The 11,194-nt window shown below is 38.1% G+C and overlaps 1 protein-coding gene across 1 annotated transcript; it reads right to left on the bottom strand.

Annotated features, from left to right (window-relative positions):
• Positions 1 to 970: 970 nt before the first annotated feature.
• On the bottom strand, positions 971 to 10,246 carry LOC121387951 (mitogen-activated protein kinase kinase kinase 3-like). Its single transcript, XM_041519135.1, has 7 exons — positions 10,189 to 10,246; positions 8,909 to 8,974; positions 7,420 to 7,559; positions 5,814 to 5,939; positions 4,595 to 4,730; positions 2,338 to 2,506; positions 971 to 1,420 (listed from the first exon to the last, which is right to left on the bottom strand). Exons 2-7 carry the CDS (start codon positions 8,919 to 8,921, stop codon positions 1,171 to 1,173), a joined length of 834 nt encoding a protein of 277 aa, XP_041375069.1. The 5' UTR covers positions 8,922 to 8,974; positions 10,189 to 10,246; the 3' UTR covers positions 971 to 1,170.
• Between the last annotated feature and the right edge of the window lie 948 nt (positions 10,247 to 11,194).

Genomic DNA, 11,194 nt, shown 5'->3' on the forward strand with positions numbered 1-11,194 from the left:
CTGACGTGACATGTTAGGTATTACGTAACCACCAGCTCGCCAGAGGGCGTATTAACTGGGATGGTACAAAATGGCTGTGCCTGTTATATATAATATCCGTCACATTTAACCGTTTTATTAATTAACTATACGATTATACTTGTTGATATTAAGCAATAATGTGCATTATGTATCGTTGAATATGCATACCAGTCCAAAAGCCTTGCTTTAGCATTCCTTTAAAGCAGTCCTAAGAATTATAACCATAAATCCATTTCAGCGACTGAGCACCGTCTTGGACAGAATTATACAGCAAACGTCAACAAAAGAATTATGATGACAAAACATTATTTAAAAAATAATTTTAATACATTTATATAAATATATACATAAGAAATGTATTTCCTGAGTTCGTTATCGACTTATGCTTCTAGTTTATATATAGAAATACTACATGACTGGCCGCTAGATACTATTTATTTTACAACGAGTTGTTTAAAAATGTATCTGACGAGTGAAAGTGAATTCAATACTTTTTAATCAACGAGATAAATGGTATCTAATGGCCACTCATTAAATTACCTAGTAGTGCTCCCCGGATTAAAAGCAAAAGACACTATTTGCATATGACCTAAACATACAACAGTACAAAATAAATAATATTATATGAAAAAGTTAAAGTTTGTTTTGTTTAACAACACCACTAGAGCACACTGATTCTTTAATCATCGGCTATTGGATGTCAAACATTTGGTAAGTTTCACATATAGTCCTAGAGTGGAAACCCGCTAAATTTTTCCATTAGTAACAAGGTATCTTTTATATATATATATATATACAGGATAGCATATACCACGACCTTTGATGTACTTGTCCTGGTATACTGGCTGGAACGAGAAACAGCCCAATGGGCCCACCGTCGAGGATCGATCCTAGACCGACCGCGCATCAAGCGAGCGCGTTACCACTGGGCTATGTCACACACACACACACACACACACACACACACACACACACACACACACACACCATTATTTATTGTAGGCTAATACTTACAAATTAAATTACTCTCTTACACATTAACGACAAAACTGCGTGACATATTTTTGCTGTGTCCATTTTCTTAACTGCCAGAGTTGCTTATATGTTTTTATTATTAAAACAGTTTAACTGTTCCCTATACCGCGAGCTCTAAAACTGTCCACTTTGTAGTGCAACGAAAGGGTCATGTGACAGTTCCACGGCAGTGGGTCGATCGCTGTACTGTTTCTGAAAGGTTTTCTCCAGGAAAGACCTAACAGCAGCTAGTTCCCCTGCGTCTCCAGGTAACTGGTATTCTAGTGGTTCACCTCGACCTACTTTAAGTATAGCCTGCTGAGGTGTGTATTGGTGCAAGGGTGGTTTTTCGGTCAGCATCTCTACCACGGTACAACCGAGACTCCTGGAAAGAAATATTAAAAATAACAGAATAATATTAAAAATAAGGAAAATATCACAAAAAAAAGTTGAAAATTATGGTCAATTCCATGTGGGTTGCATAAAATAGTTTTGCGTCACTTGTTCAATGATTTGAATACTTAGTGTGTATAACTAGCCGCACTTTATGCCTGAGAATAAATGGGAGATAACTCGAAATATTTTCGTGCTTATATCCAATTAAGATTCAAGCACACTGTGCTGGGCACGCGGTTATCTGGGCTGTCTATCCATAACAATGGGTTAGTTGTTGGTTATTAGTAGTTAGTGAGAGAGAGAAGAGGGTGTAGTGGCCTTGCACCTGCCCATTGAGTCGTTAACACTCGCTCTGGGTGGAAGCCAGTACTGGGCTGCGAACCCAGTACCCATCAGCCTTATGACTGATGACTTAACCACGATACCACTGAGGCCGGTGATATAATAGTAATAAATAAAAATATTTATACAAATAATTAATTCCGTATATTACTACCAATATTTTTTCTGTTTCCTTTATTCTTTCTTCTTTCTCTATTTCAGTGATATTTATTTCTGTTCATATGTAAATTGCAAAAATATATTACTGTCGTAAAATGCAAGCATTATGGAGAAGGCCTAGTAAGTTGTGTAACTTATGCCTAATCCATTTGTTCTTTAAAAAGCAATAAAATATGTTTCAATCAGTCAATACTACCAATCAGAGCAGTAGATGCTTTTCATTAGTAGCAAGGGACTTTTCCATATGCACTATCCCACAGACAGGATAACACATACCATGGCCTTTGATATACCAGTCGTGGTGCACTGGATGGAGCGAGAAATAGCTCAATGGGTTCGCCGACTGGGATCGACTCTAAACACAAGCCCAAGATCTATTTTTATGAAGTATGAACTATAACTCACCAAATATCCACCTTCCTGCCATATTCCTCCGCCCTAATGACTTCCGGGGCCATCCAGTAATAGGTCCCGGCCTCAGTTCGAAGGTCAGACCGTAGCTCCTGCAACTCTTTGGAGATCCCGAAATCTGCCAACTTCACGTTCCCGTCACCATCCAGTAAAACATTGCCAGCTGAAGAACAAATTACTGGCGAAATAGTTATAACAAAATAGTTTTGTTTTTTTACATCATTTCTTTTAGCCTCAAACCGACCTAAGAAACATATGACTAAGTATTAAGTTTTAAACGTGCATCAAGTCGCACAACAATTGGTTTTTAGTCATTTGAAAAGTTTCTACCAAACCCTTTAGATTAAATATCCGTTTTGATACAGGAAGGAAGGAAATGTTTTATTTAACGACGCACTCAACACATTTAATTTACGGTTATATGATGTCGGACATATGGTGAAGGACTACACAGATATTGAGAGAGGAAACCTGATGTTGCCACTTCATGGGCTACTCTTCTCGATTTTCAGCAAGGGGTCTATTATATGCACCATCCCACAGACAGGATAGCACATACCATAATCTTTGATATACCAGTCGTGGTGCACTGGCTGGAACGAGAAATAGCCCAATGGGCCCACCGACGGGGATCGATTCGTTTTGACATGGGGTGAAGGCAACTACTAGAACAGCCAAGGCAAGCAACTATATGTGCAGCTTTGCCTTTGCATGTGTTCCCTATTGATTACTAGTAATAATTAATACAGGTGTATTTGTCACCTTGGCGCTCCATACATCTATTAACCAGTTTTGCACAATTAGTATGTTAGAGACTGTGATATGTGCTGTCCTGTCTACAAATAAGAAAGTGCTGGAGCCGGTACCGGGCTGCGAACCCTGTACCTACCAGCCTTTAGTCCGATTGCTTAACCACTGCGCCACCGAGGCCTGTTGTCGCAGTCACCGTGTGACGGGACATGCTCTTAAATTTGTTTTCGCCTGTGGCGATTTTAATTGTGTTAGAGGGCCGTGTGCAGTTTAATTGCACTGGGCAACTTGTTACGTAATGCTTCGCGCGATCGGGCATTCCAATATGCACTTAGTCCAGCTGTGGAGGCCATGTGGCGAGTAGTTACGTAATACCTCTGCGAGTGCGGTTTTTACAACCGTGATTTGGCGACGATGGCGTCAGTAAGTCTGACGATCAGAGAGAAATATACTGACGCTAGTAGAGGTGAAATATCAGATGATAGGGGGAGGTACCGCCTTGTACCCACAGGCCAATTCTGATTTTATAATAAATAGCTAGTTTTTAGAGATATCTAGGAGAACGGAAAAGGAAGCTTCCTGGGAACGTTAGTCCGTTTGGACTTTGGTAAATATCATTTCTGCTCTGTGTATAATCTTGATGTGATTGATGTGACTTTAAATATTTTAATACTGTATTATACCAATATTCTTTAGACAGTGTCTTCGGTCATCTGACGAAGTAAATCGTAGACTTTTTGTTCTAACATTATATGAGTATTTGGTAATATAAAGCTTAGCCAGTCATCCTAGCGGACCTAGGTAAACTGTAGGTTATTGTCTTTATTGTGATAGGTACCAGTATTAATTCTGTGTTACAAGGTTACTGAATGAGTAGTTAGGGTTAATTAAAAATTAACCCGTTAGGAATAGAGCTGTAATTCCTTTATTAATTAAGTTCCCCTGGAAGCGTTCCTAAATTATCACACATTACTGAACGAGTAGTAAGGGTTAATTAAAAATTAACCAGTTAGGAATAGAGTGGTAATTCCTTTATTAATTAACTTCCCCTAGAAGCGTTTCTCAATTATCACACGCGTGGGTGTGGTGTAACGGTGATTCGCATATTGTGTAACTAGACACCTAGAGATTAACTAATTAAGTGATCAGTTCTGGGTTGTTATTATTGCTGTTATTAATTAACTACTACGGCTGTACATTTGTCAGCGTAGGATAATACAGATTCCAAAGTGTATTGTGTTTTGTTGTGTTTCTAGTGAGCTAAACGTGCTATAATAATATATACTTTATATAAGATCGTATCTCTGATCATACCTAGAGACGAGCCATACTAGGGTTTAACAGCCTGTTACAGAGAGATCTAATAGATATACCGTTAGGAGAGATATTTTGATAATCGTGTTTTATTCAGTTACGGGAATTATAGAATCCCCGTGACACACCGTATGTTAGATACACAATTTCAGCTGATTACACAACAACATTTCTGTTCTTTCCATACCTTTTATATCTCTGTGAACAATGTGAATGTCATCCCCATGTAGGTAGGTGAGTCCGTCCAGCATCTGCCTGGTGTAGACAGAACAAGTAACGACATCCAGGGGACCAGTTGCTTCAATTCGTTCTTTGACTGAACCCTAATTAAAAAGGAAGATACGTGTTAAAGATACAGATACTAGTATTTCATTTTCATTTCATGTCAACTTATTTTCGTGCTTATATCCAATTGAGGTTCAGGCACGCTGTCATGGGCACACACCTCAGCTATCTGGGCTGTTTGTCCAGGACAGTGGATTGATTGTTAGTGAGAGAGAAGAGGGTGTAGTGGTCTTGCAGCTACCCATTAAGTTCATAAAACTCGCTCTGGGTGGGAGTCGGTACCGGGCTGCGAACCCTGTACCTACCAGCCTTATGTCTGATGGCTTAACCACGACGCCACCGAGGCCGGTGGTATTAGTATAATTTCTGCACCTAGACCCCTACTATTAATGATGTTTGTCCTGTTTAACGACACCTTTAGAGCATATTGATTTATTAGTCATCGGCTATTGGATGTCAAAGATTTGGTAATTTTTACATATATTCTTAGAGGGGAAACCCGATACATTTAAAAATTATAACAAGGGATCTTTTATATGTATTATCCCATAGACAGTATAGCACATACCACAGCCTTTCATATACCAGAAACGAGAAATAGCCCAATGGGCCCACCAATGGGGATCGATCTTAAACCGACCGCGCATCAGGCGAGCGCTTTACCACTGGGCTATGTCCACACCACATCCCCCTACTAGTATACATACATACATACATGCATACATACATACATACATTTTGTGTATGTGTATGTGTATGTGTCTCTGTATGTGTCTGTGTATGTTTATGTGTATGTATACAAACACAACATCAAGGATAAAATTCCCATCATTGTTAATATACGATTTAATCTACCCACAGATAAATACACCTTGATAATATTGTGAAAAGTATAATATTATACCGCAGAAATCAAATTAATGATACGATTACATTGAAGAACACAATTTATATTAGCAAATACTATTATAGACATACAACACCAAAAATCTTATGGAATTACATCCGCAGTTATAACTGCATATACAAAATAGGTAAACAAAAATTAATGTAGATAGTACTTTAATTAAATACCAGTACACCTTAAATAAACGAGTGAAATAATGAACAGAAGAGCTCACCCTTTCCATGTACTCCAAGAATATATGAAGTCGATTGTCGGTCACTATATGGCGGGTGTAGGACACAATCCGCTCGTGTGACAACTTGGACAATAAATCGACTTCTCGTATTACCTTGTCAAACTCCTGAAACGACGACAATATCATACAGTTAAAGTGGCAACTTCGCTTTTAATCATGAAATGTAAATAAAGTGTTATTGGCTGTTGTAAAATTAACTGGAAGGAACTCTGATATGATGTTTCTTGATTTTTATATTAAAGCTAATAATAAACTATGCTATGCTATGCTGTGCTATGCTGTGCTATGCTGTGCTATGCTGTGCTATGCTGTGCTATGCTGTGCTATGCTGTGCTATGCTAGGAGGACGCTAAACCTAATCTGCAGATCCCTCCTCCCCATAAAAAAAATTAATAACAATAAAATAAAAATTAAGATTATTAATATTAATTTATTAAAGCCGCACGCCCTAGTTCCATCCAGCGAAAATAAATTATAATTTTGGTTAATCTACAAACCTGTAACACACTTAGATCACGTTTTTATAAAATGGAGTGAAAAAGCAGGTTTTATATCGATAAATACCATGGGAATCCCCATGACCCAATTGCATTAAATAATTTTGAAAGTTAGTATTCTGATGTCACCGGTAGATGTCGCTCGAAGCACAACAATGCCTATGTCACGACAAATTTCACAGAGTGGCAGAGACTTGGGGTGCGTTCCTTTCACCTCTCCTGGACATGTTCCAAAGGTTGTATCCTCTCTCCAGATATCGTAAGACGTAGCAAAATTATTGGTTTTAAGGGTTTGTAACGTTTTGTATTGAGATACTTACTTGTATGAACTTTATTGTTAATGAAAATGTTCACGAACTGTGAAGAAAAACCTCACAAATGAACGATAAGCAAACGACAACAAATCGGATGTTGATTGCGCGAACCGTGCACGAGAAAACAAACCGAACCAAAATGATAACGGTCACGTGGTATACCAACGTCTGTGACATTGAAATGGGAATATCCCCTCTAAAAATAGATTAGACCTTGTCTGCTCAATGTTTTTTTCTCAGAGGCACGTGGCTTTTTAAGAAATACGAAAAATGCATTTTGTGGTATTACAAACACCAGGATTACCAGGATTACCAAAAAACACTTCAGGTGAATGGAAATGTATATTCTAAATAATAAACGGTAAGTAAAGTGCAATTTTATTTGTGAAAAAATGGGTTTAATAGCGAAAAACAACGGCGTAATGGTTAACAACTAGGGCGAGTCCCTTTAATTATTAATATTAATTAATAAATAAAATAAATAACCAAATAAATAAATACATAAATATTTACATACAATAATAAATAAATAAATAAATAAATAACGATTTTATTATTTACAACGACAATATTCGTACAATATATAACTCAGTTTGAGCAAACCCAAGGTATTTCTGATCGTCCTGATATTAAATTGTTTGTAACAGCTCCCAAATCATTTTATGCGAAACAAAGGTACGTACCTCAGGAATTATCTAGACAGACTGTAATAGAAGAAGCTTAATACATTTGTTTGATATTGTGCTTTTAAACATATATTCCTTTCCTTTTTACCTCAACGCTGGCTATGGGGGTAAAGAGCACTGTCTTAATGGCGTGTTTCTTCCCGTTCTGCTCTTCATACAGAAAAACAGACGCGAAACTTCCTCTTCCAAGTTGTTTAACTATTGTGAGTCCTTGTCGGCTAAGCACATCTGTGTTCAGAAGAAAAAAAAACATAATGACATTAAAGGAATATTCATACGGCATTTGACCTACTAAATGGTCCGACAAAATACTTGTATTGCCTAAAAATATATACTAGTATACTGACATCCAAAAGAAACTTTACAAGGCTTGACATTGTATTATAGATATCCATCCATCGGTTTGGTGGGATATGAATTCAACATTTAAACGTCACAATGTACTTAGTGATACATGTAAAGCCTTTGAAAGGTGGTTTCTAAATTGGTTATTTTTTATTAGCAACAGTATTTATCAAATTATTCACATTTTATGTATGTAAAGTTTCTTTTGGACGTCAGTATATTACATTTAATTTGCCTCGACAATTACTTTATTCATGTAGCCGCATACTCATCACATCCTACTTACCGATAGTTTGGTATGTAATTGAATATTTAAAGTTTACAGTTTGTTTTGTTTAACGACACCACTACAGCACAATGATTTATTAATCATCGCCTATTGAAGTCTTAAAAGAAACTTGCTTCGTTTTTGCATTAGCAGTGAAATATCTATTATGTATATGCACTTTCCCACAAACGGGATAGCACATACTACGGCCTTTGGTATACCAGTCGTGATGCAATGGTTAGGACGGGAAATAGCCAGTGGATACCTTGACGATCCTTCGATCCTCGCATCCCAGACGAGTGCTCTACCGACTGGGCTAGCTATCCCGTCGTCCCCCCCCCCCCCCCCCCCCCCCACCCCCCACCCCCCACCCCCCAATAGTTGAATTACTGCTTCGTAAGCATATTAAAGTGACATACCCTAGTTTTTAAACACTAACGCATATTTTTTACTATTATAACCGTTTTTGATAACTTAAATCATACTTTACTTAGATTTTATGGTTTAGATTATTAATTTCCGTACCTTCGAAGTGTTTTTGGTCATCTTGGTGTTTTTAATATCACAAAATGCATTTCTCGTATTTTTTAAAACGCACGTGCATCTGAGAAGTAACATTTATGGAGTCGAGGTTTAGTCTACTTTTAGAGGGTATTTCATCATTTCAAATTCACAGACTCATGTTTCACTCAACTGTAACTTTATCCATACGTGTTACAGGTTTGTAGATTAACTAAACTTAGTGTTAATTTTCACGGGTTAAAATTAGGGTGTGTCCCTTTAAATTAGCACAGCAATTGGTTTCTGATAAAAAAAAGATTCAGTATGGTGACTTGTAAATCAAGGGAGGGGTTTCTCCTTTTTTTGTTCTGGGTTGTTGTTTTTTTATGTGGGGTGGGTGGGTGGGGGGGGGGGGGGGGGGGGGTTTCAGTTTGTTTCCTTTTTAACAACCATTAACACTTACCGTTGCTGGCCATATGAACTTTCTATCTGAAAAACTTCAGGTAAATCCTTCAGTGGTTTCTTTCCGCTGTAAAATTTGAAAGTTAATGTTATATAAAATAAATACAGGTGAAAAAAAAGAAAGAAATGTTTTTATTTAACGACGCACTCAACACATTTTATTTACGGTTATATGGTGTCAGACATATGGTTACGGACCACACAGATTTTGAGAGGAAACCCGCTGTCACCACTACATGGGCTACTCTTTCCGATTAGCAGCAAGGGATCTTTTATTTGCGCTTCCCACAGACAGGATAGCACAAACCATGGCCTTTGTTGAACCAGTTATAGATCACTGGTCGGTGCAAGTGGTTTACACCTACCCATTGAGCCTTGCGGAGCACTCACTCAGGGTTTGGAGTCGGTATCTGGATTAAGAATCCCATGCCTCGACTGGGATCCGAACCCAGTACCTACCAGCCTGTAGACCGATGGCCTACCACGACGCCACCGAGGCCGGTCAAATACAGGTGAAATTACTTAAATATGTGCATGTACGTCAATAGTCATATTTTAGAGTTAAAGTTTGTTTTGTTTAACGACACCACTATAGCATATTGATTTATTAATCATTGGCTATTGGATGTCAAACATTTGATAATTTTGAACTATAGTCTTAAAAAGGAAACCCGCTACATTTTTCCATTAGTAGCAAGGGATCTTTTATATGCACCATCCCACAGACAGGATAGCACATACCACGGCATTTGATATACCAGTCTTTGTACACTGGCTGGAATGAGAAAATATAATATCCCCTAGAAAGAGATAATTTACAGAGGGAATGCATATTAATTATACCCGGCGGAAAGTATACATTATATGTGAAACGGGTTTATTCGGGTGCAGTGAACCTCGAATATCGATTATCAATTTTGTCTTTTCGGAACATTTCGGCCGATTACGAATTATACCGGAAACCGAAATGTCCCGAACACCTAGCTACGGTGTTAGCGGTCACAAAATAGGAACTAAACAAAATATGAGATATTGATTAACGTAACTAGCAAGGGCGAAATTAAAGTTACATTTTGCTGCCCCGTAAAGCAATTGCACACCCCATCCCTACCTCACCCTCTCCTATGGTTAATGAGAACTATCAGCTGATCACCACCCTCGTAAGTTTTTAAATCGGTAATCGAAACCGAAACGAATCCAGTATTAACAGACTAGCATTTTATTTACTTGTCTGTTAGTACTAATTAATTAAGATATTAAATTTTGACACTTAAATCTTACCTAAAGTTTGGGAAATGGCTGAAGTCATTTACTACAGTGTCACATCAGGCAGTGACTGATACCCATGTACTATATTACGCTTTACACACACGGGCATACAGTTATATATATAAAGGCACATAATCGATCGATAAACACGTGGGTTTTTGCTTAGTCATTTTTTCCGGGATTGATGTCTATGAATAAGGTAACTATTTCGTGGGTGTTTGTTCTGACAACCGTTATGCTTACGTCTAGTCAAATTCGTAATATTCTTGTGGGAAGGTAACGGCGAACATATCAAAAAAATAAATAATTAAAATACGGGAGTAAACGTTTTGTTTTGTTTAACGACACCACTAGAGCACATTGATTTATTAACCAACGGCTATTGGATGTCTGACATATGGTCATTTTGACAGTCATAGAGAGGAAAGCCGCTACATTTTTCCATTAGAAACAAGTGGCGATCTTTCATATGCACCATCTCACAGACAGGATAGCACATACCACGGTCTTTGATATATCAGTCGTGGTGCACTGGCTGGAACGAAAAATAGCCCAGTGGGCCCCACCGACGGGGATCGATCCCAATTCTTGTGGGAGGGCAATGACGAACATATAAATAAAATTATAAACTATGGGAGTAATGTAACAGACAAATCTTGGAATTGTTGAAGGGTATTTTTAGTTTTAAAAGGAAAGGAATATTTCTTTAATGAAACCTCAGCGCATTTTAAATAAAGGGCTGTTTGGTGACCCGAGGTCATTCAAAATGTTTTATGGTCGACACTGTCACGAGTACTCTGTCGTCGAGAGCTAGACGGACACTTGGATGGTTATGGTCGCTGTCTTAGCCAGAGATGATTCTATAGCAAAAACACGGAATTGCTGCCTGCCACCGGACAAAACGCTGGCAGGTACAGGGTTCGCAGTCCGGTACCGGCTCCCACCCAGAGCGAGTTTTAACGACTCAATGGGTAGGTATAAAACCCTCTTCTCTCTCAATAACCACTAACTAACCCAC

Source organism: Gigantopelta aegis, chromosome 14 (genome assembly GCF_016097555.1).
Source record: "Gigantopelta aegis isolate Gae_Host chromosome 14, Gae_host_genome, whole genome shotgun sequence".
Classification (NCBI taxonomy): Eukaryota; Metazoa; Mollusca; class Gastropoda; order Neomphalida; family Peltospiridae; genus Gigantopelta; species Gigantopelta aegis.

Excerpts from the sequence above, each read along its gene's own strand:
- LOC121387951 (XM_041519135.1), bottom strand. Across the intron at positions 4,731-5,813 it reads TCTTGGAGTACATGGAAAGG|GGTTCAGTCAAAGAACGAAT; the intron begins GTGAGCTCTTCT and ends CTTTTTAATTAG. Across the intron at positions 1,421-2,337 it reads GGCAGGAAGGTGGATATTTG|GAGTCTCGGTTGTACCGTGG; the intron begins GTGAGTTATAGT and ends ATTTCTTTCCAG.